Source organism: Panthera tigris, chromosome E1, assembly GCF_018350195.1.
Source record: "Panthera tigris isolate Pti1 chromosome E1, P.tigris_Pti1_mat1.1, whole genome shotgun sequence".
Lineage (NCBI taxonomy): Eukaryota > Metazoa > Chordata > Mammalia > Carnivora > Felidae > Panthera > Panthera tigris.
The window spans coordinates 23,735,029-23,762,690 of NC_056673.1; the positions used below are offsets into that span (position 1 = coordinate 23,735,029).

The 27,662-nt window shown below is 39.0% G+C and overlaps 1 protein-coding gene across 8 annotated transcripts in view; it reads left to right on the forward strand.

The window, feature by feature from the left end:
* ACACA (acetyl-CoA carboxylase alpha) overlaps window positions 1–27,662 on the forward strand; it is a 277,071-nt gene that overhangs the window by 124,736 nt on the left and 124,673 nt on the right. For all 8 annotated transcript variants that reach the window (XM_007096020.3, XM_042967666.1, XM_042967664.1 and 5 more), the window contains 5 exons: window positions 4,317–4,441; window positions 11,984–12,097; window positions 13,607–13,720; window positions 14,711–14,800; window positions 16,579–16,697. In XM_007096020.3, the coding sequence (XP_007096082.1) occupies window positions 4,317–4,441; window positions 11,984–12,097; window positions 13,607–13,720; window positions 14,711–14,800; window positions 16,579–16,697 (562 nt within the window). The remainder of the gene's footprint in view (window positions 1–4,316; window positions 4,442–11,983; window positions 12,098–13,606; window positions 13,721–14,710; window positions 14,801–16,578; window positions 16,698–27,662) is intronic.

Genomic DNA, 27,662 nt, shown 5'->3' on the forward strand with positions numbered 1-27,662 from the left:
TGCCACAAGGTGGCAGTGAAACATCATAATTAGAAATATTACTTAACATCTTCCGTATTTTGCTTCCTTTTGCATCTTTTAAAGGATGGCTGTGCCACTCATAACCAGCAAAAATCCTCAAGTAAATATTAGCAAACCAAATCCATCAGTGTATATACAAAATAACACATCACAACCAAATTGTCTTTATCCTACTAATGCAAGCTTGACTAATATTGAAAAAACCAACTAATGTGATTTATTATCTAAGGGATTCAAAGAGGAAAAAACATGGTCACCTAAAGATATGGGGGAAAAATATTTGACAAAATTTAATATTCATTCATGAGAAACTCTTGGCAAATGAAGAATAAGATGGAACTTCTTTATACATATAAAGTTTCCCCACCAAAAAATCTGTAGGGTACCTCATGCATAATAGTAAAATTGAAAGCATTGTCGAGAGCATTCTCTTTAAGACAGGAATAAGATGAGGGCACCTGCTCTCACTGCTTCTGTTCAGCATCATACTGGATGTCATAGCCAGTGCAATAAGATAAAAAGAATTAAAAGGTATGAGGACTGGAAAGGAGTAAGGAAATAAATCTGCCACTGTTATATGTATGATATCTACCTGGAAAAGCTCAAAGAATCCACATATTTATTGTTGGAATTAAAGTCTAAAAAAGGTTGTTGAATACAAAATTCAAATATATGTTGAATTTTGTGTGTCTTTATAGTACAATTGTTTAGAAAAGCAGTTTAGAAAAATACGCCACTTAAAATAGCAACCCAAAATATGGAACACTAAAGAATAAGTCTAATAAATGTACAAGCCTTTTTTGAAGAAAATTATGAGTGAACAGTAATGAAGATCTAAATAAGTATCATGGTCTTAGATAGGAGTGTACACCTGCAAAGTATTGATTCTCCTGGAATTCATCTGCAGATTCACTGATGTTCAGTAAAAATCCTAGTAGGTTATCTTCACGGAATTTTTCAAGCTAATTCTAAAATTTACATGAAAGGAAAGTCTGACAATAACCAGGATACTTCTTTTTTTTTTTTTAATTTTATTTATTTTTGAATATTCACTTTTGAGAGACAGAAACAGAACATGGGCAGGGGAGAGGCAGAGAGGGAGGGGGACACATAATCCGAAGCAGGCTCCAGGCTCTGAGCTGTCAGCACAGAGCCGATGCAGGGCTTGAACTCACAAACTGTGAGATCATGACCTGAGCGGAAGTCAGACGCTCAACCGACTGAGCCACCCAGGCACCCCTAACCAGGATACTTTTAAAGAAATACAAGGTGGAAGGATTTTCCAGTGAAATATCAAGGTTTAATCTAAAGCCATATTAATGAAGAGATTGTGATATTGGTATAGGGAAAAATTAAGAGACCAATGGAACATAGTAGCCCCGAAACAGATCCACACATATATGAGTCTACATTATAACAGAACAGGCATTTAGATCATGAGGAAAGGATAGACTTCTTTCTCATTAAATGATACTACTACAATGGCTTATTTATTTCCAAAACCAAAAAAAGAAATTGGATCTCTATCTTAAACCGTATGCACAGAAGTCAATTCCAGATGAATTAATAAAGACTTAAACACGTTCTAAACAGGCAAAACTAAATTTTTAAGAGAATAGCCGTATGACCTCAGGGTAGGGAAGGATTTGTCATGGAAGACACACATCTAGTGTAAACCACACATCTAGTGTAAACTAGAAAGGAAAAGGCTGATGAAAAGATGCCATAAAGAGACTGAAAACATAAGCCACAAAGTGGGAGAAGGTACTTATATAAAACCTACGCCTATAATGAAAGGGGTTAGTAAATAAGTAAAAAGACAACCTCTTTGAAAAATAGGCAAAAGAAAAAAAAATAGGCAAAAGATATAAAAGGATAATTCATAAAAGGAAGGATACAAATGATCCACAAATTGAAAAGATGTGCAATCTCATTGCTAATTAGAGAAAGCCAAAAACACAATAAGATTGGCAAAAATTAAAAAATCATCTTTCACTACTTCTGTAACAGTGCAAATTTCCAAAGTGTAAACCACTTTGGAAAAGTTTGTCAGAACTTAATAGAGTTGAATGTTTTATGTATTCTTCAACCTCACAATTTTACTCTTAGATAATAAACTTTAGAGAAACTCTTACACATGTTTGTAAGGAGACATATATGGGACTATTTATTGGCAGCATTGTTCATAACAGCAAAATAGGAAACCATTAGAATTACATAAGTAGAATAAATAATTGAATTTTGGTATATTCCTACAATGGATTACTATACAGCGATGAAAGTTGAGGAACCAAGTTATACATATGAACAGAAGGATGTGTTTCACAAACATAATGTTGAGACATAAATGGAATAAATGTAAAGAAAAGCAAAAGAGTGAGTAACATAAAATTCAGCTTAGTAGGTATTTCTGAGGGGGAGCACATAGGATCCTTCAAAGATAATTAAAAATGTTCTAAGATAGATGGTGGTTATATGGGTATTTATTCTGCTGTATGTATATCTCACAACAAAAGGTTTTTAAAAATGTGGTGTCATTGCTTTCTTTCTGCTTAGTGTCTCTGCTGTCTTTTCCCTGGGTAAATATTCTTTTTATCTGTCCTGGTTCTAGTAATTCCCTTTACCAAGACATATTTCTGTTGTGCCTTCAAAGTTAAGTGTTGGTTGGGAAAAGTATGAATTTATATAGGACAACTAATTCTATTTTGTTCTAAATAGGTCTTATATGAAATTGTCAATTCTTAATTCAAATATATCTGAATTAAGTTCTTTATTCAGATATATTTAGTTTCATATTGAAAAAAATTCATATTTATCTTTAATATTTAAAACAGAACCGAGTTACCCTGGTTGAATGTACTCAGTATTCTAGGAATCCATAGTAATGCAGTCGAACTGTTCTGGTTTGTAATTTAAAATGGAATCTGAATTGAGATGATAATCCTTTAGTATTTTCATAATTTCATAAAATTCTGACCTTGATTGAGACTATTCAAACACTGATTCTCCTTTGCTTGGAAATTTAATTCTGGAGTAAGCTGTTTTCTGAAGAAGTGAATATTACTTCTATGCTGTTGTAGATATCACTACAGTAAACCTGATCCTTATGTTTCTGTGGCAAAACAGCTTTCCTAGACAGAACTAACCTACCCCTGGTGGCCTTATGAAGGGCCAATGAAGATGTACATAATTGTATTCTCCCTGCAGACCTTTTGACTTAATGCAAGGTTCTCCTTGATCTATGCCTTAGTTTGGATTTGGAATGGCTAGGTGTTGTTTAGCTGTTTCATGGATTCACAGGGCAAAATGTTGATTTCAGAGGTAACAACCATCCCCCTTACAGATATTGATAAGTTTGTGTTGCTTTATTTTTGAGCTAAAACTGTTCCATATAGTTAGGGGTACCTGGGTGGCTCAGTCAGTTAAGCATCCAACTCTTGATTTCAACTCAGGTCATGATCTCACGGTTTGAGATTGAGCCCCCCCATTGGGCTCTGCATTGGACATGGAGTCTGCTTGGGAGTCTCACCCTCGTTCTGCCCCCTCTTCAAAAACAAAAACAAAAACCTAAACCTGTTCCTTATAGTTAGGGTGAAACATTTTCAGTGAGTCAGACATGAAGCCAGAATCTCAAGCTGGGGCAGACTTTAAAGATCATCAAATTTAATAGTATTGACATTTCTTTTTAAGCAACAGAATCCTCTCTTCTAAGGAAATCATTTCAGGAAACTAAATGAGAGTTTAGAGTAAGGGTGAGGATTGGAATTACCACCAACAGCTCAGTCTCTAAGACAAACCTTCCCTCTACCTTTTTTGGGGGGGTGGGGGATGCAAATGAGGCTCAGAGAGGGAAAACGATTTGCCAAGAAGCACATTGGAAATTGGTAATACAGCTAGGCTTTGAGCCCAGATCTTGCACTAGATTGCCTGATTCCTACCGGCATTTCTTTTACTAAACCTCATTACCAATTCTGTACAAATCCATCCAAGAAAAAAATTTTTTTTAATTTTTTAATTTTTATTTATTTTGAGAGAGAATTCCCAAGCAGGCCCTGCACCACCAGTGCAAAGCCTGACACAGGGCTCCATTGCACGACCACAAGATCGTGACCTGAGCCCAAATCAAGAGTCGAACGCTTAACTGACTAAGCCACCCAGGTGCCCCTATCTAAGAAAATTCTTACAATGTTTCACTGCTTATCAGGTGAATTATAGACATGAAACAAACAAACAAATGGCATGTAAATGTGAACACTCAACCATAGATGAGGACCAGTTCTTTTTGCTGCTTGCAGGTCACTATGACAAATGTGTGTTTGCCCTTCGAGAAGAGAACAAGAGTGACATGAACACTGTGCTAAACTATATCTTCTCTCATGCTCAAGTCACCAAGAAGAATCTTCTGGTCACAATGCTTATTGTGAGTACCATTTTTCAGAACCTGTAAGGATGGTTGATGTTGTTGAGAAAACATTTCTCCTTCTGAGGTTCTGTGGTCAGAGGAAAAGCTTCTTGTCTCCTGTAATTTTGGCATGAATGGCGCTTGAGTTGTAGATGAATGGTTTCTCACCTTTACCTCTGTCCTTGACCTAAAGGAACCTACTCCTGTCAGGAAAGGATTGTTCTGGCTATTATGCATGCAGTCATGCACAGGAACTCAAATCTCTTGATTCTGCTGAGAGATGCCTTGTGCTTCCTGGTGTCACTCATGACAGTAGCTTTAAAACTGAGTCTTATTTAGCCAGTATACTTTTTCTTCAGAACTCTTGTTTTTTCCATGAATGTCAGCAGTGGCTATTACATCCCAAAACGTAAGAATGAAAAACAGTGTTAGAAATCCAGTACTGCCCCTCACACCAAAGAAATTTAAATTTATTCTGCATCTTCTTTGGTCCCTTTCTGTTTTACTTACATAGAACTCCAAGCTCAGATTCTTGTAATGGTAGTGGATGCATGCTTTTGTCCCTATAACCTCGTAATATGAGAGCTAGTAGAAAGTGGGAGTGAAAGGTGAGAATGTGAATAGAATTAATGTACATTTGACCAGTGGGTAGAATTTTTGTGAACTTAAGGATTTTTAAACACAGTATGTAAGTTCTTCATTCCTAGATTCTTCTGATTGAGTTAGTTGTTAGAATCAGAGTTTCATAGGACTATTGTTAGAGTCCCCAACCCATAAACAGCTGCCTTATGGCTGCCTTTTTTGCCTTTTGGGGGGACCAAAGTACCATTTTACTCCTAGAGTTTCCTCTCTTGTCCCTTTGTGGAATTGACATTTTTGGTACCTTAATTCCATTCTTTCTTCTTGGAGGGGGAAAAAGAAAAACTATAAATTGCCACTGCTGTTTTTTTATTCCATAGTTTAGAATAAAGGCAAACTACCTACCTCACATTTGTGTTTAACAACAGTGCCACAACTTCATGTCTGCCTAGGTGGTTAACTCTCAAGGATATAACATTTTTTTTTAGAATAGCTACCTTTAAAAACATAATTACAAGGAGAGTTCATTACCTTTGCTACCATAGAATGGCTAGATGGTGGGGAAATCAGAAGATGCATTTGAAAGAAAAAAATATATATCAGCAGTATAAAATATTTCAACTTCCCCAAGTGACAGGTTTCAGCAAAGAAGTGCTATTATCTATGGTACTTTGATGATTTTTTTTCAATCAAAAGAAGGAAGATATCTGTGACTAGTTAGATTTTTTTTTAAATTTTAACATAAGGATTGCTAATTCTCATTTGGATAAAACAAGACTTTGCAGCAGAAAAGGGTAATGTAATGAGGAGGGAGTGGAAGAATCTCTCAGTTTGGACCTAAAATGGGGTGTATTTGCCTTTTTAGGGAGCTAATGATGGTGAGTTTTCATTTTATTATGATTACCTTTTTAAGGACTTAACAGTTTTCTGCACTAAAAATAGACCAAAACCCAGAATCCTTGGAGCAGCAGAAGAGTAATGATCGTCCAAGACTGTCGCTGGGTTTCTTAAATTCTAATTTGTAAGATATAGGGGCTCGGCTCGCTCCTTTTGCGGAGTGATTGTAAGTAACGCTTGCCTTAAGAATCTCATTATTGGAACACGGAGCCATATTTCCTCTGAGAATTCTGGAGTAGCTTTGAGCCGGGGCTGTTCATTTCTCAAGTAATCACGCTGGTGTGATGGAGAGAGAAAATGGCAGCTGTTCGGAGCTCAGGCCTTCAATTTTCTTCAGAGTCCAGTCACTCAAGTGTGTAATTACACGGGGGGTGCTGCAGAGGCGTTGGGGCCTGTCAGAGAACTGGTTTGAGGCTTTGCTTTCTGCTTTTGCCAGTCAGGACAGGCAGAAGCCAATGGGACTCTGACTTGCTGCTGTTCTTTTTTCCCCACCTTGTCATCCTGATTACTTCTTACCTGCATGGATAGTGCCCAAACTTTCTTCCCAACAGGCTGAGCTCTTTGGAGAAAAGAGCTGTTATTAGTGTTTGGGTTTGGATGCATAGGACGGTGAGCAGAGGAAGAGTTGGGGGGGGGGGGGGAGGAGGAGGAGGAGGAGGGGGAGAAGAAGAAAGGTTGAAGATGTGAACCAGAAAGATGGATTTGTCCTTTTCTTTATTTTGGCATTTCACATTTTTCTTTAAAAAAACAAACCAAAACTCAGTAAATATAGTAGGATCTATAGGCTTTCATATCATTGAGTTTCTTTTGAAATATCAGCTGCTTTCACCTCATCTTAGAGACTTGGAAATCAAGAAGTTAATTGATTTCTCAGCTTGAGCTGAGAGCCAGGTAGCCGTGTCATGTGCAGCCGGAATGAAGGCTTCAGAGGTGCTCCTTTCCAATGTGATATTGCTGGATACCAGGTGTGGGTTTCCTCATTCTTTCTTTGGTAATGGCAGAGTCTCACTGCCATCACCCCATCCTACATCTGCATGAATGTTGGTAGCTGATAAGAGCTATCTTACTGGTTTGGATCACTCTTTCCTTAGGTCTCACTGTCTTACAGATACCACCTGGACATGGTAGCATTGGAATTCCACAGCTTGTGTTCTCTGCCACTTCCCCTTTCTTTGCTTACCTTGGCTTCCTGATTGATGGTTATGTGCCTGGCATTTCAATCTTTTGCTTTCTAGAAGCAGGAATGTTGATGGTGTGCTTTGCTGAGCTAGATGATGATTTCTGGGGCTTTTGAACCTAGAGGGAGGGATCAAGACAATCAGGCTTCTGTGAATCAGTGTTATGAAATGTGGGCTGCTTCAAGGAACCCCTCATCCCCTCCAGGTATTAGCATAGCTTGCCTAGTAGTAGCTTGCCTCAGGCAACTTGCCTCTTGAGCAAATTTGTTCTAATCTTTTACCCTATCTGGAAAGCAGAATGCAAAGTATTCTGGAAAGTAAAATGCAAAAGTCCATTTGGAGGAACACGGTGCCTCGATTAAAACCAAAGTCTAGAAGACCAAATGTATTTTTTGAAAACTCTTTTTACTTCTTAAATTCAATTTCATAGGAAAAAGCTTGGAAATACTATTTATGTTTACTTAGAGATAGTTAAAGAGACTCTAGCCAAATTAGGCAATTTGGCGCCAATAAAAATAATCAACATTCTTATAGCTGTCCAGGTAACAAAGTACATGTTCCATAGCCATCTTGATGCTGAGTAGTCCTCCCCTCACTACTTATATGTTATTTCTGGTATGGTCCACATGAATATAATGTAAACCATGCTTCCTAATGAGTAGTGCTATGCCTGCGAACCTCGATTTGGTTTTAACTGGGAGCCTTTTCTTCTTCTTCTTAACATAACTGCAAATAATTTTATCCAATGTGTCTTAGTGAGTCCTAGTTTACTGAATACAGATGATATTAACAATTTCTTGTTCAACCTGTCCTATGACATCCTTGGAATTACAAAAAGTCCAGCTGTGACTGGAAGAAGCTACCAGTCCATTGCTGATTTTGGGATTAGTGCCTCACCTACCTGAACAATTGTTAATGTCTTGAGAGCATTACACATTAGGTCACATTCCATTCTGAATTGTCTTCAAATCATAGGTTGCTAAGATCAAGTTGGATTATTTTGGGCTCTTCTGGCAGTCAGCTGCATAACTTTGGTTATGGTTTTGACACTTAAGCACATTTGTTATATTTCTGTACATCAGAAATATTCCCTGCGGTTAGCCACCATCCAGGTTAAGAATAAATACAAGAAATAAATGTGTGATACCAATCTTAACCATTACTGAATAATTATTTTCACTTTGGCCTGCAGATTTATGCAAGTAACCTGTAATCCCAGACTCAGCAGGTAGGCTCTTTAAAAAAACCTCTTTATATTGAGGAAACACATCTGCCGACTGAGTTACCATTTAATGTCATTGTTATAAAATGTTCACCAGAATTAGATGGTGATGTTGGGCCTCCCAAAGGAAGCCTGCTTCTAGTCTAGAGGGCCATAAACTTCCTTTTGGATGTTTGTATCTTCGGATTGTTGGTTCTGATAGGTAGAATTGTCTTCAGTGTCTGGTGGTTTCTTTTAGGACCTGAACATACCTGGTCTTTCTTGTCCAGACCAAGGACAAGAAAGGGATGAGAAGGTTACTCTACATTTAATTTTCTATTGCCAATCTTTTTCTTGTTTAAAAAAAATTTTTTAAGTTTATTTATTTTGAGAAAGAGCGAATGGTGAAGGGGCAGAGAGAGGTAGTGAGTATCCCAGACAGGCTCTGCACTGTCAGCGCTGAGCCCAATGCGGGGCTTGAACCCACAAAATGCGAGACCATGACCTGAGCCGAAGTCAGACACTTAACTGACTGAGCCACCCAGGCGCCCCTGCCAATCTTTTTCTAAGTGCTCATGATGACAATGGGCAAAATAATATTTGAATGGAAAATATCCAAGTTAGGATAAACTAATGGATGTAGTAGTTTATTGATACTATATTTGCTACTTCACATCCCAGAAAGGCCTGGTTTCTGTACTTTATCACAAGGAGCCCAGAAAAAGGTTGTCGCTTGGTGATTATGAATGAATAATTATTTCCCGATTATTGTTTTAAGTCTCCATAGTTCCCTTTTCTTTCAGATACTGTTTCCTTTTCCCTACCTCTTTTCTCCCTCCTTTTCTCTCATAGTGGAAAGATAAAGGGGAAAAAAATGGTTTTTTAAAAAGTGGTTTTATGTATTGTTTTTTTTTTGTTTGTTTGTTTTTTAATTTTTTTTAACATTTATTTATTTTTGAGACAGAGAGAGACAGAGCATGAACGGGGGAGGGTCAGAGAGAGGGAGACACAGAATCTGAAACAGGCTTGAGGCTCTGAGCTGTCAGCACAGAGCCTGACGCGGGGCTCGAACTCACGGACCGCGAGATCATGACCTGAGCCGAAGTCGGCCGCTCAACTGACTGAGCCACCCAGGCGCCCCTATGTATTGTTTTAAATTAGAACATGATCTATAGTTAGGCAAGAAGATAGCTCCATTTTTATTTCTTTATTTTAATTTAATCCCAAGAGGTAAACCTGGATTTCCTTTCAAGGGAAAACATTCCAAAGCTGTCATGTCTGATACAAGTAGGTAGCTAGTGTTCTTATTTTGTTATGTTGGTTTTTGTTGTTAGATGTTGAGACTTTAGTCTGGACTTTTGCAGAGTAGCTGAGTTTTACTTCTCAGGACACCTGTTAGGTTTTTAGATCTTTCAATGGGACATTCTGATGGGTGGAGGAAGTACCTCAGAAAGGAATGTTTTTCTCTATTAGGAACATTAGGAAAAGAGGGATTTAATAGAAAAACCTTATCTTGGTTTCCTTATTCACTGTGATCTGTCTGTTCTTCTGTCTTCCTGTGGTCTTGTCCCTGGTGATTTTATACATTTCCTTGAAATTCTATTTCGCTCCTTAGATCTCAACAAAAGATGTAGCTTAGTTGCATTTTCTCCCTCCTTTTTTCTCTTAATACCTAGGGTAGGTTGAACAGGCCCTCTGGTCTATGACCACATGCTCAACCGAACCCTGGATTTATAGTCACTTGATAGGCCACTTTCTCCTCCTCACTCAGATCAGTGACTTCTGTGTGCCAAACAGGTGAATCTTCCCCCTCAGATCAGTGAATTTACTGTGTTCAGCATGTGAAAACAGTACTTGCACTTCCTTAACTATAAATCCCATCGTGTGTTTTATGACTCTGGATATTTGGAGCAGACCTCTGGTGGGTGGATTGGAGACCAGGAGGTATTTCCTGCTTTAAAATGTTTGAGAAGCCTTCTTCCCAGCATAGTGGTGCTGAGTACTCCCAAACCGTTTATTTACCCTGTGGTGTGGAAGGCAGTAGGGGTTGTAGAAGAGGTGTTTTGGGAAATGCCTATCTGCCCCAAAAGCTGAAAGTCTCAAGCTTTTGTTTATACTGTTGTGGTAAAGGGACCATAAAGAGTATCCTTTGAGATGAAGAAAGTTAAATATGAAATGGAGGCTTTTCAGGAAAAAGGCCGATAATCAAGGTAAGGAAGAAAATTAAAAGGCAGCAACAGGAAGCCTTTTGGGATCTGGTCATCTGTCATGTCCTATTTATAGTAGAGGGAGAATAAAAACTCACTACAATATAAAAGCAATTATTTCAAACTCAAAGTAGAGGGAACTATGCCTAAAGGTATATATTTTATGTGGTATTGTTTAAGAATTTTTTTTTTTAATGTTTATTTTTTTTGAGAAGAGAGAGAGCCGGGGAGGGATCCGAAGTGGGCTCCGCGCTGACAGCAGAGAGCCCGATGCAGGGCTTGAACTCACGAGCCATGAGATCGTGACCTGAGCCGAAGTTGGACGCTTAACCAACTGAACCACCCAAGCGCCCCTAGTATTTAGAATCTCTATAAATAACTCTGTACGTTTCAAAAAAAAAAAAAGGACAGCTATTTATAAAATCCACATTTGCAGTTTTTTCAGCTTAGATGAAAATTACATGGATAATGGATGAATTTAGGGAATGAACTAATACTCCACTGGAGAAGAAGTATTTTTCTTAAAATATGATAGAGATTTTTTTTCTTAACTAATTTTAATTTTTAGAAAAGGAAGGACCCAATTGAATAAACCCATGGATTGTATAATAGTAGCTTGGTTTTTTCCTCTACTCCATCTAAGGATTCACCATGTTTAGTTATCATGGAATGATTCTTGGTACAGCAAGAGGATAAATGATTTCAGGAATAGAATTGTCAACATATGAGATAGTGTTTTTATATAGTGTGTGTTCACAAATGAATAATTTGCTCTTGTGTTTCTGTTTTGCACCCTCCTGGGATGTTGAACATTTGGTGTTTGGAATGAAAACCACCAGGAGTGGTTCCTTTTGCCTTATTCTGCCTTCTTTCCAAAAGTGGGAGAGGGAACAGGAAAGCCTGACTCAGTCCCTATATTATTTAAAACCTCTTAAAAGTTGGAGGCATCAGGGGCGCCTGGGTGGCGCAGTCGGTTAAGCGTCCGACTTCAGCCAGGTCACGATCTCGCGGTCCGTGAGTTCGAGCCCCGCGTCAGGCTCTGGGCTGATGGCTCGGAGCCTGGAGCCTGTTTCCGATTCTGTGTCTCCCTCTCTCTCTGCCCCTCCCCCGTTCATGCTCTGTCTCTCTCTGTCCCAAAAATAAATTAAAAAAAAAACGTTGAAAAAAAAGTTGGAGGCATCATCTGTTGTTTTTTACTCAGAATTCCTTGTCCCCTTTTAATGGTCCCTGATGATTTCTTCTGCATGTTAAAAGTATAATGTTAATAAATTCACTAGGAACTTTGAATCTGAATGCCTGAGGAATTTGGGCTTCTCAGCAGTGGCTTCTTCTTGGGTCTTCTGTACACATTGTTTGGGATACAAATAATAGGAAGTTTGCATTTTCTTATTAATCCAGCTCTGTTTGCTTTCCTTTTAGTCCCTTTTCCCATTTCAAATTTCTATCCACAGTTCTTTTTAATGTGGATGTATATATATTTTTTCACATTAACAATTAGGATCAGTTGTGTGGTCGGGACCCTACTCTCACTGATGAGCTGCTGAATATTCTCACAGAGCTAACTCAACTCAGTAAGACCACCAATGCCAAAGTGGCACTTCGAGCACGCCAGGTAAGGACATGTGTTGATTATCTTGAAGGAGAAATGGTTTTCATACAATGAGTTTTTTATTCAATCTCCTGACACAGATCATACAGTTTTCTATGTACATCTTCTCACGGCCCTCAAAACAAATGTTTTCACGTAGTATGTCTTTTTTTTTTTTTTTTAATGTTTATTTATTTATTTTTCAGAGAGAGAATTTGTAGTTTTAACAGATTGTCTTTTTTTTTTTTTAATGTTTGTTTCTGTTTTTGAGAGAAAGGGGGTGGGCAGAGCATGAGCAGAACAGGCAGAGAGAGGAAGACACAGAATCAGAAGCAGGCTCCAGGCTCTGAGCTGTCAGCACAGAGCCGGATGTGGGGGCTCGAACTCACAAGCTGTGAGATCATGACCTGGGCCAAAGTTGGATGTTTAATGCAAGTGCCCCACGTAGTATGTTTTTTTTTAAAGAGAAAGGAAAACATTAATGTTGAGTCTGTTTAAAATAGAAGTCTTTTCCCCCTGATAAAATTCTCTTACGATTCCCTGACTTTCCTAATCACCTTGTGATAGTAAACCAGGGTCATGTGGGGAAAAGGAAACTAAGGGATGGCAATAAACTCAATATTTTTCACTTCCCAAAGGGAGCTTAGAAGCAAGTGAAAACTTTTTTTTAAGTGTGTAGGAAAAAATTAAGTGTGGAAAGCAGAAAGATAATGCAGTGGATCTTAGGTGCTAGCAATCAGAACAACCCCAGAGAAGTCCAGTTAGTTTCACCCTGTAGTCTTCATTTCCATTCCAAAAGGTTTCAGCAGGGAAGCCAAGAAGTGGCGCTCCCTTTGTGTTTCAGTGCACGGGGCATTGACAAGGAAGCAGCATTTGAAGCTGTTCAGTGACCTTCTGCTTTCTCTACAATTGTATCCATGTCACTGAACTGCTCAAAGTTATTGAACCTCTCAGTGACCTGCTGAGAGTATTCAGTTCCTACCGTGTCCCTGTTTGTTTGTGACACTGCTTTCACTCTCTCTGCCCCTCACATGCGTTGGTGTTACATCCCGATACCTCCTTGTTGATATTGAGTACTTGGGGCTGTCAGAGCATCTTTTCCTAGTCTTTGTTTCTACTTCAGAGTTGCAAAAGCCCTGCTCTGTGACATCCACCTTCCCCACAGCTGCTCCCTGCCAGACCTGATTCCCAATTAACAGCTAGTCATGCAGTCCCCAGGACTAGAGGCTTTGCAATGGTAAATCACATGCACTGAGGGAGCTTGATTGAAGCTGTTTTCTCTGCTTTCCCCCTGCCCCCCTGTGGGAAATTGCCCACAACGCAAATCATGGTGAGAGTCAACTGAGATGCAGTATTGGTAGCATTGGCTGTATGTTACAGGACCTAGAAGTTGTTTTACTTGGTCTCTGTTTTATCTTTGATGCCTGCACTTACAGATTTATATTTATTGCTTTTGTATCAGAGCTGCCTAATAGGAGGCTAGAATAATCACTCCCTCAGGAACTTATGCCTCTTATTTTGCTCTCACTCTAGGTTCTTATTGCCTCCCATTTGCCATCATATGAGCTTCGCCATAACCAAGTAGAGTCTATCTTCCTTTCAGCTATTGACATGTATGGACATCAGTTTTGCATTGAGAACCTGCAGGTATACATAAAGCCCTTTTCTACCACTGTGCATTCTTGTCTACTTTATTCCTAAGCCTGGTTCAATTAATCAATCTGAAATGAAGTTTCATGCCTTGACTTTATAAAATGATTTATACTTAATGTTGTTTTTTTCATAAAAATGCTATTATAATTGTGATTTAGCTTAAAAATGAAGTCTCTACCTCTTGTACTTTTTATCTAGAAAGTATTCTAGGCTAGAATTAAGTGGTAGCACTAGTTGATGTCTGGTATTTGAATCAGATGTATAAACAGGTAGTTGTTAGTCTTCTAGAGACAAAGCCCCTTAAGTCATTTAAGTTTTTATAATGCTTACTGTTAAGCTTTATACAGAACCAGTTTTATAAAGAGTGTTGGCTAATTTTACTACTAATTGAAAGGACCTTGACTATTACTTTTTAGACAGAACCATTTTCTCAGGAATGACTTTGTTTTTCTACCTGTAAATAAGAGTAATATTGTTCTATCTAGCCAAGGGAATCTTCAGGCTTCCTGTCAGATTTCCTTCCAGGGAACCTAGAAAAGGGGAAAGGATATTTCTGTTTATTTGGTTAATAGTTGAAATATAGGGTTTCAACTGGGGTCCAAATCTGTGGCTTACCATAGCGGAGGATTGAGACAGTATTTAAGAAGTTGAGTACAGATATATGTCAGGAAGGCTGTTAATTATGGTCTTTAGCACTAATATTAGCATATGATGCGTTACTATATTATTCTAAGAATTTTACATATTTTCATTCTTCTAATGCTCGCAACAGACCCATGAGGATAGGTGTCATTCCCCACCCCCCCACCCCCCCGCCCCCATTTTGTAGCTGAGGAAGCTGGGGCACAAAGAAGGTGAGTTTATACAGGCCATTCCTAGACAGAATTCTTGGGTTACTCTATCTGTTTCAAAATGCTAAATATTGTCCACTGAAATTGTTCCCTTTTGGATGTAATGGCTTAAACTTGTCTCTGTACCTTCCAGAAACTCATCTTGTCTGAAACATCTATTTTTGATGTCCTACCAAACTTCTTCTATCACAGCAACCAGGTAGTGAGGATGGCAGCTCTGGAGGTAAGTTTTCAAAGTATTGTGATATCACCTTTTTCTTGGTTTCTAGCTGATCTCTTCTGTCCACTTGGCTAATGTATCAGTCCTTTTTCTTTGGCCTTAAGGTTGGTGCTAAAGGGTGGAGTCTTCTTTTCCTTTGAAACAAATGCTTGCTTTACTCAGGTGTTTTCAGCTGAACTAATCACCACTTCTCCAATCATAGGAAAATAGATGCCAGCATTTTTCAATAGTCTCTACTTTCCAAGTATTTGAATTCTCTCATTTCAGAATAAATTAGGATTCCATATAAAATAATAAATGAAAAAATATGTGGCTGACCAGAACATGTACCATTTTGTGATTTGGGCCAAATAAAATGGATTTTTAGTTATATTCTGAATTTTTAAGCAACTCTATTGAAATATTTTGTCATGAGAAAGAAAGTAATAACACATAACGACTGTGTTTTAGTTGCTTTACTGCTTTTCTCATTTAACCCTACAATTACTTCATGAAGCAAAAGGAAAGTGAGACTCCTGAGAGGTTGACTGTGACTGGTCCACATTTATGTAGATAATAATTGGAAGGGTTTGCATTTGAACCCAGGTCAATCTGGCTCAAAGACTTTTCTGTTTCCAGCACACTACCTCATTAAGCACAAAAATTGCAGGCCCTGAATAATGGCTATAAATTGCCAGATAGATGTTTTTTGAAGATGGAAGAAGAGTGTTCTAGATGATTTTATGTAATATGACATCACTGCAGTCTGTTGCAAGCTCCTTTGGCTTATTTTTTATTTGTAGTCTGTGGATGGAATGTGATGTATCCTACTCAGTAAATACCAAATTTTAAAAATATCTAAATATCTTAAAGTGCTTCCGTGTCATTTAATGAGAAATCTCCTTATATACCTCACATGATGATAGAATCACATGTAGCATTTTATGTGCATGGCAAATTGGCTGTGAAGTGCACAAGGTCACACTTACGGTTTTTGCTGTGATGTAACCTGTTGCTATTTCTTTAACTCTTGAGTCAGGTTAGTGTGTTTGAGATGTTATGTCAAATTATGCCTTACTGCTTTTGCCTAGGGTTTGGCAGGTTATAAATAATCTAAAATAATTTGGAGTAGTGGGACAACAAAACGAAGAGATACAAGATAGTAAATGAGTTGAACTGTACAACAATTGTTTCTATCTTCTGCCTTCACTCCTCAGGTGGCTCAGATCAGTACCTCTCATTTTTCTCACTGCTTGATTTTACCTTCTACTGAAATAATGCTTTCTTTTACTAATGATCAAACCTTCTCCCTAAGTTTGGGTTCACGTGAAAGGTTTATGGCCCAGCCAGAGGTGTCCAGCAGAGGCAGGTTAATTTTATTTTCATTTATAGTCATGGGTGTAGTTTTAAGACTGCAACTTAAAAAAAATGTTTTTTTTTAATGTTTATTCATTTTTGAGAGAGAGAGAGAGAGACAGATTGCAAGCGGGGCAGGAGCAGAGAGAGACGGAAACACAGAATCCGAAACAGGCTCCAGGCTCTGAGTGGTCAGCACAGAGCCTGATGTGGGGCTCGAACCCACGAGCTGTGAGATCATGATGTGACCCAAAGTCGGACGCTCAACCAACTGAGCCACCCAGGTGCCCTAAGACTGCAGCTTTATTAATTAAAGCAAGTTATTTATGTACAGAGCCTCCTTCTACATTGCATCCCTCTTCTCAAGACTATCTTTTTCCTGGCTAACCATCTTTTAGTTTCTGTTTTTGAAGGAGTGTATTTACTGAGGGTTACTTTTTAACCAGGTTTATGTTCGAAGGGCTTACATTGCCTATGAACTTAACAGCGTCCAACATCGCCAGCTTAAGGACAATACCTGCGTGGTGGAATTCCAGTTCATGCTGCCCACATCGCATCCAAACAGGTGAGTTTGAGCTGGGATGTGCATCTGAGCCAGCCAGATCTATCATGAGAGTTGAGAGTAATGTATGTGACAGTTCCATGGGTTTTTGGTTTTGACTAGAAATATAGAGCAGAGAATGAACAAATTTATTTATTCATTTATTTTTAGTGAGAGAGTGCATGCACATGTGTGCAAGCAGGGAAGGGGCAGAGAGGGAGAGAGAGAATCCCAGGCAGGCTCTGTGCTGTTAGCGTAAAGTCCCACATGGGGCTTGATCCCATGAACCGTGAGATCATGACCTGAGCCAAAATCAAGAGTCAGATGCCTAATGGACTGAGCCACCTAGGCGCCCCAAAAATGAACAGATTTAAATCGTGAGAGAAGAGCCTCTTGGTACCCACTTTTTTTTTCTTTCTTTTTTTTTTTTTTTAATTTTTTTTTTCAACGTTTTTTATTATTTATTTTTGGGACAGAGAGAGACAGAGCATGAACGGGGGAGGGGCAGAGAGAGAGGGAGACACAGAATCGGAAACAGGCTCCAGGCTCCGAGCCATCAGCCCAGAGCCTGACGCGGGGCTCGAACTCACGGACCGCGAGATCGTGACCTGGCTGAAGTCGGACGCTTAACCGACTGCGCCACCCAGGCGCCCCGCACTTTTTTTTCCTTATCTTTGGCCTGGAGAGATGAAATATAATCTAAGTAAGATAAAAATTTTAAGATTACTCCATCATTCATGTTTGCTTGTATTATGTCACTGAGGAAACATAGTTCTTTTCTTTCTTTTTTTTAAGTCATAATTTACTGGCATTTTACTTACTGGAACTTTGCCAGAAAATCGCTTTTTTAGCAGTTTAAGTCAAGCAGTTGGAACATGAAAATATCTTGGGTGGAATGTTTTTCCTTTCTATATATTTGCTGTACATTAAGGCTATACCTAAGCCAATTTTGCTCTCTCCCTAAAAACAGACATCTGAATTTAGCAGCTGAAAATCAAATCAGTTTTTAAAAATCACACTTCAGGTACAAACTGAAATTTGAATAAACTGTTTAATTAAACCAGGCTAATTCCATTATTTTTTTCTTTCCTAAGTCCTTTAAGAAATAAAATGTGCATATGGAAATTTGTTGCAGTTTTGCTTTTGTTTTAAAATAAAAATATGTTGTATACTGATTTATTTTTAAAGTATTCTGACGCAGTGAAAACCTACCTACTCCCACCCACAGATATGTTCATCCCCTCCTGTATTTTCATTCATTTTAGTAATACCACAGGAAATATAAATACCACAGCTAATCTTAAGTTGCCCCCCTCCATTTCTTCTTTATGGCCTTTGGTTCTTCACTTTGTATTACAAAGTACTGTGTCTTTGGGGATCCTTAGTTATAGACAACAGAAATGGTTTTGTTTCTGAATTGCCACTTCACCCAAAGCAATAGAAACCCTTCCTAGAGACAAAGAAGTCTGTGCTGAGACTTTTGGCCACTGGATGCCACTGTTGATCCAGCAGAGGTCAGCAGATGAGCGGACACATCTTCAGAAAAAGTACTTCTCTTCTTTGTCTCAGAAGATCCTTTCACATCTCTACCTCAAAAATACCTTATGGCTGGCAGAGAAAAGCATATATCCTTGATTTAGCAGGCATCTCTCGGTACATTTTTGCCTCCATGGATTTCAGAATCTCATTTTCTAGAAACGAATGGTTGTCCTTCAGTGAGCGGCGAGGTACTCACAGCACACATGGGCTCAGCACTCGGTCTTCTTTCTTCTCCCGCATTCCTTGAATAATTGTAGAGAACTACATGCTATACTTAATGCTCTTTGTAATTCTCAGGACATTCTCCTTTTCTTCCTGCTTTCTACTGCCTCTTCCCTGTGGGCAGTGATTTGTAGTCAGGCTGCAGAGCTGCTTCGGATTTCCTTCCCTCCTCATTGCTCCCCTTGTCTTTTTGAATTGCTCTCCCTGTCCTACTTTGTTATTTGAGGATACGTGTCCAGTTTGGTGAAGGAAAGTAGACTGGAAAATGAGAGAAATGCTTCTTAACTGTTTGTTAAGAAATCTTATTCACCTTTCCATCTCAAGGGTATGAGTCTTGGTTATTCCTGTTATGGCTTCAAAACATGGTTATTTGCCCCTCCCGACATCTGAGGTTTATACATCCCAATAGCCAAAGACCAGACTTGAACAGAACTGTGATCCTGTTTTCTGTCTCAAATCTTCTTTGGTTATGTGTATATAAAATTATAAACTGTTGGGTTAGTAGCAGCAGCAGCAGCAGCAGTGATGGAAAGGTGCAGGTAAGGACAAGTAAAGGAGGAAAGGTAAAAATAATCTTTGTGAAAACCAGAAAAATGTTAACATTGCTCCAATGCCTTGTTAGATGTAAAGTCCTTTTGTTAGTTTCGGAGTATAAAATGTGCCATCAGATTTAATCACAGAACGATATACTCAATTTTAGAGTACAGCCTTTTCACATATCATAGATTTGCTACTTGAATTTAGTTTTATAAGATTTTATATTTTCTTACAAATGTTTTTGTTACAGTTTGAAGGTATGACCTTATTCTGACACCAACTGGTGTACTGACATTGAATTCTGACACTAACCACCTTGTGTTAGATCACATAATACAAGTTAAGGGCTTGGTCCTTTGCAAAACTGTCTCTGCTTTAGATGGGGCCACAAGTGGGGCACCCAGGCCACCTGTACTTCTGACCAATTGGCTACAAATTTGGGGTTCCCACCATCCTGTCCAGTTTAATAATTCACTAGAACAACTTACAAAAATCAGAAAGCACTATACTTATTAATACAGTTTTATTATAAAGGACACCGATCAGGACCAGCCAGATGAGTAAAGTCTGGGTGTGTCCTGAATACAGGGCTTTCCCATTCTTTCCCTTTGGAATCAGATACTCATCCTCCTAGCATTATCAGTGTGTTCACCAACCACAAAGTTCCATTGAGCTTCAGTGTCCTGAGTTTTTATCAGGATTTCATTACAGTGGCATGATTGATCAAATCACAGACCGCAGTTAAACTCAATCTCTAACCTCTTTCCCCTCCCCAGAAGTCCAGCTGCCTCAAAGCCTCCAACCCTCTAATCATAAGGTTGGTCTTTCTAGTGAGCAACCGCTATCTTGAGTTATCACATCTCTTAGCATAAACTCAGATGTAATCCAAGGGGCTCGTGAATAATGAAGATACTTCTGTTTCTTTTGAGAAATTCCAAGGACTTAGAATTTCTCTCCCAGGAACCAGGGACAAAGGCTTGTCAAATTCTTTATTATATAATAGGCCTATTCATCTCATAAAAGAATTCCAGGGTCTCTTAATTTTAACTAGTTTTGAGGCAAGTTCCAACTTTTTTTTCCAGCTTTAGTACTATTATTCTTTCCTATCCTTATTGTTTTCAACAAGCAGGCAATGAGCATATTGGTTCTTATTCCACAGAAATGTTACAGGAGACAGTCTACCAGTGTTACTTCCACTCCCAAGCTTGTAAGGCTCAAGGACACAATGTCCCGTAACCTCTAAATTAATGAGTCTCAGAATTATTTATTTATTTTTTTAATGTTTATTATTTATTTTTGAGAGAGAGAGAGGGAGAGAGACAAACAGGGGAGGGGAAGAGAGAGAGAGGGAGACACAGAATCTGAAGCAGGCTCCAGGCTCCGAGCTGTCAGCACAGAGCCTGATGCCAGGCTTGAACCCACAAACTGTGAGATCATGACCTGAGCCAAAGTTGGACACTCAACTGACTGAGCCACCCAGGCGCCCTAGGAAATATTTTTGAAATACTGACTATCAAGATTCTGCTTTATTTTGAACCAGGCTCCAGGGGACCACTTTTTGAAAAAGCTCCTACGATAATTCTGATGAGCACCTGCAGTTAAGAATCACTGCTACTTAAGAATCACTGCTACTATTCCAGTAGAAATACAATGCAAGCCACATATGTAAGTTTTTTTGTTGGCCACGTTTAAAAGGGCAATAAGAAACAGATAAAATTACCTTGCACAATTTCTTTACCCCATCATATCCAAAATACCATTTCAATATGTAATAAAAAATTATTCATGAGATATTTTTCATTTTTCATACTCGGTCTTTGAAATTTAGAATGTGTTTTACATTTACAGCATGTCTCAATACAGATTAGCCCTATTTCAAGCACTTCCTAGCCACATGGGCAGCTCAGCTCTAGACTAAAAATTAATTAGGACAGTCACACTGAGCCCTCTTTATTTTATGTTAATGGTAGTACCCCTGGGATGGATTAAAAAAAAAAATTTCTTGTTCTTACTAGTTATAGAAATTATCCACATCTGATAGTGTAGATAGATATTCTACAATATTAAAAAAAATTTTTTTTAACATTTATTCATTTTTGAGAGAGACAGAGTGTGAACGGGGGGACGGGCAGAGAGAGAGGGAGACACAGAATCCAAAGCAGAATCCAGGCTCTGGGCTGTCAGCACAGAGCCCAACACGGGGCTCGAACTCACGAACCTTGAGATCATGACCTGAGCCAAAGCTGGACGCTCAACCGACTGAGCCACCCAGGCGCTCCTACTACAATATTTTATGCATACTTTAAAAATTACTCAATGAGGGGCACCTTGGGTGGCTCAGTCGGTTAAACACCCGACTCTTGATTTCAGCTCATGTCATGATCTCACCATTGTGAGATCGAGCCCCGTGTCGGGTCTCCATGGTGAAAATGGAACCTGCTTAAGATTCTCTGCCCCTCCCCTGCTTGCTTGCTCTCTCCCTAAAATAAATAAATAAACATGTAAAGAAATAGTTTTTAAAAATTATTCAATGAGGACAGAGAACAGGCATATGAATATACATATTTCACTTATCAATGTAAAACAGAATTTACAATATTTTTACCACCTGGGGTTAACAAACCAAAAATTCTTGGGGGAGAAAACAGATCTATTCTTAAACCAGTTTTTGCATTTTCTTTCCTGGTGCTTGTTTTTCACATTCCTAGCTAGGCATTCATTTGAAGTAGATTAACTTTGTCCAGCAATCCTTAGAAGTGAGTATCTTCCTAAGCTATGTTATCAAAGCAAGACCACAGTCTCTTGTTGCATATGGGGTCACCTGGTGAAATTCCATTCTTGCAATTTATTTTTGACTAGTGATTTAGCCCTCATGAGTTGGGATGAAAGAAACATGGCTGTCTGCAAACTGACAGAGGCAAAGTATTTTTTTTCTCAAAAACACCTTAGATACTGTTTGAATTGAAGATCTATCCCATTGGTACATATTTTGATTTTTAGAGCAGTAGGTAAAACACAAATTCCAATGAAAAGAGCAGCCTCTAAGAAGGGAGAAGACACCGTTTGAACAGGTAGTATATGGCCACCATGTTTGGTCCTTTTTATTTTTTGTTTAAATTCATCATGGGCCTTTGTATTGCTTGACATTTCAAATACTTCTAGAACTTACTTGATTGTGGAAGGAACACTTAATATGAGATCTATCCTCTTAACAGATATTTAAGTATACCATGTATTATTGTTGACTTTGGGCTTATTCATTTTGATTGACTGAAATTTTGCTTGACACTCTATGTTTCAGTATAATTGGACAGTTATTCCTCTCAATATTAAAAAAAAAAAACAAAAAAACGAGGGGCATCTGGGTAGGTAAGTCAATTAAGTGTCCAACTCTTGATTTCAGCTCAGGTCATGATCTCACAATTCGTGAGTTCGAGCCCACATCAGGCTCTGTGCTATCAGCCATCAGTGCGGAGCTCGCTTGGTGTTCTCTCCCTCTCTTTCTGCCCCTCTCCTGCTCGTGCTCGCTCGTTCTCTCTCTCTCAAAAATAAACATTTAATAACTAAATAAGTAAATATTTTTTAAAAAAGGAGATGACTGAACAGTTTCTTTCTAATCTCTATGACTTTCTGAATCATCCTTCCTGCTAAGTAGGCTTCAGTCAAGGTAAGGTATGTTATCTGCTTGGAGAGCCTGGGTGACTTAGTTGAGTGTCCAACTTCCACTCAGGTCATGATCTCACAGTTCGTGGGTTCGAGCTTCGCATTGGGCTCTGGGCTGACGGCTCAGAGCCTGGAGCCTGCTTCGGATTCTGTGTCTCCTTCTCTCTCTGCCCCTCCCCTGCTTACACTCCTGTCTCTCTCTCAAAATAAACAAACAAACATTAAAAAAAATCTTTCAAGTGTGTTATCTTCTTGATCTTGTACCCAAGACTTCCAAGTTTTTTCTGGGAGCTGTAGTTGCAATTTTATTTGACATCTGTAGGTCTTACTCACCAGAGGATCCAGTTATTAGAGCTTCACCCAGAGAAGCTTCTGGTATAGATATACCCTTTTCTTCTTAAATTCCCTTTACTTGAACAGAAACTGCAGAGATTTTCTTGACTTAAGCATAATAGGAAACCTATATATGTGGTGTGTGGGTGTGGGTGTGTTTCTTCTGAGATTTAAAGGCCATTTCCAGGGCGCCTGGGTGGTTCAGTTGGTTAAGGGTCGGACTCTTGATTTTGGCTCAGGTTGTGATTCCAAAGTCCTGGGATCTAGCCCCATGTCAGACTCTGCACTGAGAGTTGGAGCCTGCTTAAGATTCTCTCTCTCTCTCTCTCTCTCTCTCTCTCTCTCTCCCTCCCTCCCTCCCCCTCTCCCTCTACCCTTCTCCCCCTTCCTCTGTGTGCTCGCTCACTCGCTCTCTCTCAAAAAAATAAAATAAAAATAAAAAGGCTATTTCTTATTGTATGAGAATTTTTTTGAGGGGAGGGGATTTTGTTGTGTTGGTTTTTTTTTAAAGATTTTATTTTTGGGGAGCTTGGGTGGCTGAGTTCATTAAGCGTCCAATTCTTGATTTTGGCTCAGGTGTCATGATCCTCATGGGTCTTGAGTTCAAGCCCTGCATTGGGCTCCCACTGACAGTGTGGAGCCTATTTGAGATCCTCTCTCTCTGCCCCTCCACAACCAAGTGAGTTTTTTCAGTCATTCTCTTGGTGTAGGAATCATCAGGACAGCTGGTCTTCACTAAAAGAACATTTTATTATTATCTAGACTCAGGATTTATTTCTCTTGTCTGAGATTCCATCAGCCCAGCTCTTTAGTGAATTCAGCCAGTATTTTACATGGATTGATCCTTGAGCTCAGACTAGATCATTCAGCATTCCCTTTTCTCTTCCTTTCTCTAGTGAGAGTCAGGGTTTAGAGCCCTAGGGGTGTGTGTGTATGTGTTTGTCTTTTTTCCCATTCCAAAACCCTAGTTTATCATTCTCTAGTGCTGGTGATGGAAAATCTTGTTAAACTAAGGCATTGTTCTGAATGTCTTTACTTTTGACAATTCATGGAATCATTTGACATTTAGGATTTCACTTAGCTTTGGGCACATTAAGTAAGTCAGAATAATCTGTAAACAAATAAGTTCTTTAGTCAGTCTATGTATTTGATCTTTTAAAATATAGCTATATTCATACAAACATATGTAAAGTATTATCCCATAAACTCTGTGGCTGTGCATATTATGATAATCTGGGAGTGTGAAATTTAAAACTCCAAATGATTTTCATAAGTAATACACATTTGTGAACGTACTTTTTTTTTTTTTTTTAACTTTTAATCTGTGATTCAAATAAGCATCAAAATTGATGCAGGAGATAGAAGTATACTTTGTTGTATGTTTCTGTACATATATAAATGGGTGAGGAGCTATTGGTGTTTATTTCCACCTCTTTCTTAGATGGAAATTCATGCTTTAGTTAAGTCATGTTGCACTGCACCTTCTCTGCTGTTTGCTCCTTCTGAACTTGGCCCTCTCTGTTATAATGTTTTAATTCAAGCACTTTCTGTTTCTTATGTTTCACATCCAGAAGAGGTTGGCTGTGTTCTCTTTCCCCTGAAAGCACATGTTTTGGTCATGACTCGGTTTAGGCTGCTTGGCACCTTCAATGTTTAGCTGTTGGTGGGTGTCTACTGAGCCTTCTTCTTATAAAGAAGGTTGTGAGGAAGTTTAGAAATCAGAAGCCTTCCATGTGACTAATGAGTAGCCTGCTGCCATTCTTGAGAATTCTGATAATCTCTGACACCCAGAGATTAGAGTGTTCTTTGGATCTTACTGAGACGCTCAAAAGTCATCCAACTTGTAGCATTTTTTTTAGCAGTGGGAGCACTTGGTTGTAGTTAGCAGGCCAGAATGAGCTATAAATAAATAAAATCCTACAGTGCTTGCTTCCTTCATTCAGGGTAGTCTGCTGATAAGATGCAAGCATCTGGCAGAAGAGAAGATTCTCAGCAGGTTTAAGTGCTTACCAAAGTGCTTTCCTGTATCCATGGCTCAGCTTCTAGTCTCTGCTGTGTTATTTTGGCACTCTAGACTTGTAAGATTGGAGAGCTGGGTTTAAAACTCTCAATATATCATTAGGGTAGCCCAAGGTCCCTTCTTGTCAAAGAAGACTAGCTGATTCCAGGGGAAAGGAAAAGCAGAATCCAGGGCACCTGTAAATCCCTGTAGTTTTGTGCTGTGGGTTTGTAGCTAATTATACAGCAGGCAACAGTAATATGCTGCAGCTCTGTTGGCATACTTGTTTCAAAAAGAGCAAAATCTTCCAGCAGAGCAAAGAAGGGGCTTTGAAGGAGCTGCAAATGAATGAAGCAATGATCATTTTATTGTAAACTAAAGCTCTACAGTGGAATCAGGGCATCTGAACTGCAAGGAGGTGGTGCAGGAGATGCCAAGTAGAAATACATGGTTCAGATGTGTTTTACACCTCTTGATTTGGATTCTCCTGCAGAAATATAGTCACACAAGGAGACCACCACTGGTCACAGCCAGCCAAATTGCTCTTTCTCCTATGGTAGTGCTGTTAGCGACTGCTAGTAGGTTATTCAGCCGACCTCTTCTGATTCTGCTTTGCTGCCTTACTTCAAAAGATTTGCCCTATACTGGCTTTCAGTCACAGCTTGATGTAACCACTGCTTGTTTGCATGCATCCCCGTCATTTTCATATAGGGTCTTTTTTTTTTTTTCAAGTTAGAAGGCAAAAGAATTGGGAGCATTTTTATATGATAAAAGATTTATGTAGGGCTAGCTGGAATCAAGCAAAATGAAATTCAGTTGGAAGGGCTGGTAAAAGGCTGAGAGAACTTGTGACTGCCCGAGAAGTCAGTGTTCCTTAAATAAAGAGGGTTCAGCTAGCAGGCAGCAACTCTGACTTTGCATTCATATTGAAGCAGGCTCTCCAGCCACTCTGTGCAGGCAGATCAATAAAATCAGAGGTGACTTAATGCCAAGAACCTCAGAATTCAAAGGATTTCTCTTGTCCTTCTTTAAATTTAGTCTACATTGAAGTGTAATGCTAGCCTCAGGAACAGGTGAGAAAATGTATAGAATTTGGTTTATGATTGTATATTAAGCAATGTCCTTGGAAAATATTCCCTTTGCTTTCTCAGTTATCACATCTGTAAAATGGAGCTAATCTGCTGGAAGGAAAATGATTCCAGTATTTATCAAAACACTGTGAATGAAGATATAAGTGTTTCCAAAAGCTTAAACAGCAAATGTCTAATGAAAAGTGAATTCATGTCCCATTTATGTATTTGAAAATGTAGTTGACTGCCTTATCAGAGATTGAGTAGTTTGACTGCTTTTGCATGATGAGTATGCAGTGAAATGTGGTAGATTTTATCTAATTAAAAGCTATATAAATAGCATATTTGACTCACATACAGTCTCTCCTTTGGTTGTTCATCTTTATGTTGACCATGGATCTACTTTCTAGTATATCACATTAGTGTGCAGTATCCCACACTGGTCATATTCTTTTTTTTTTTTTTTTTTTAATTTTTTTTTTAACGTTTATTCATTTTTGAGAGACAGAGGCAGAGCGTGAGCGGGGAAGGGGCAGAGAGAGAGGGAGACACAGAATCCGAAGCAGGCTCCAGGCTCTGAGCTGTCAGCACAGAGCTCGACGCGGGGCTCGAACTCACGAACCACGAGATCATGACCTGAGCCGAAGTTGGACGCTCAACCGACTGAGCCACCCAGGCGCACCTCACACTGGTCATATTCTTAAATTGAGCAAATATTCCTTGTGTAAGGGTAACACAATATATAAATGATCATTATGGACATGGTTAAGTGTTTACCTGGTGATAGAGTTTATCCTTCTTTCCCTGCTCATCTCATGTACAGCCCTACAGATTCTTATTCTGTCAAAGAGGATAAGCTGTATCTAAACTTACCTCTTGTATGATTGAGTTGGGGCCCTTCTGTTAAAAACTGGAGGTGCTGGAGTTTTTGTTCTTACCCCATACTGTGTAGATGGTGCATGGTTCCTATAACAAAGCAGCAGGGAGCTCCATATGAGAGCTTGAGAATTGCTGATGAAAAAGGGCTGGCTTTTGGTTGGTGATGTTCTTTTCATTTCAGGCCCTTTTCTCCTAAAAACTTGGCCCTCATTCTGTGAAGACTCCCTAAGGGATTAGAGTGTAGCTGCAGAAGCAGTGGCACCATTTTATTAGTTTAAGAAATTGGTTAACAGTTTAGAGAGATTATACTGGTTTCTAAATTCCAGAAGCCTGAATAGATGGAGCCTGAGATTGCTTCAGTTGTAGGATTCTTCTCTTTGAATTGAGGTTCATGGTAGGAGACTGTGCAGGTAGTTCCTTTCTTTAGATTCCTTGACGTCTTAAAAGAAAGACATTCCTATATTCTCATTAGCGTTTACTGTTAGTTTTCTGCTTAGCTACAACTCCCTCTGTTCTAGAACCCGTGCATACTTTTTACTGGTTGAGGATGGCTACGTGCATGGTAACTAAGGATCTCTTGTAAATAGAAACCCCTTCCCCTGAATGAGAGGCTCAAAGGACCCAAACAGCAAAGGCGCAGGATTTTGCACTCAGAGGTTACTCTTGCTGCCTTATGAATTAGCTCTGTGATACAGGTTTGATGCAAAGAGCATTGCTACTCACAAATCACATGAGGTATACAGTTTG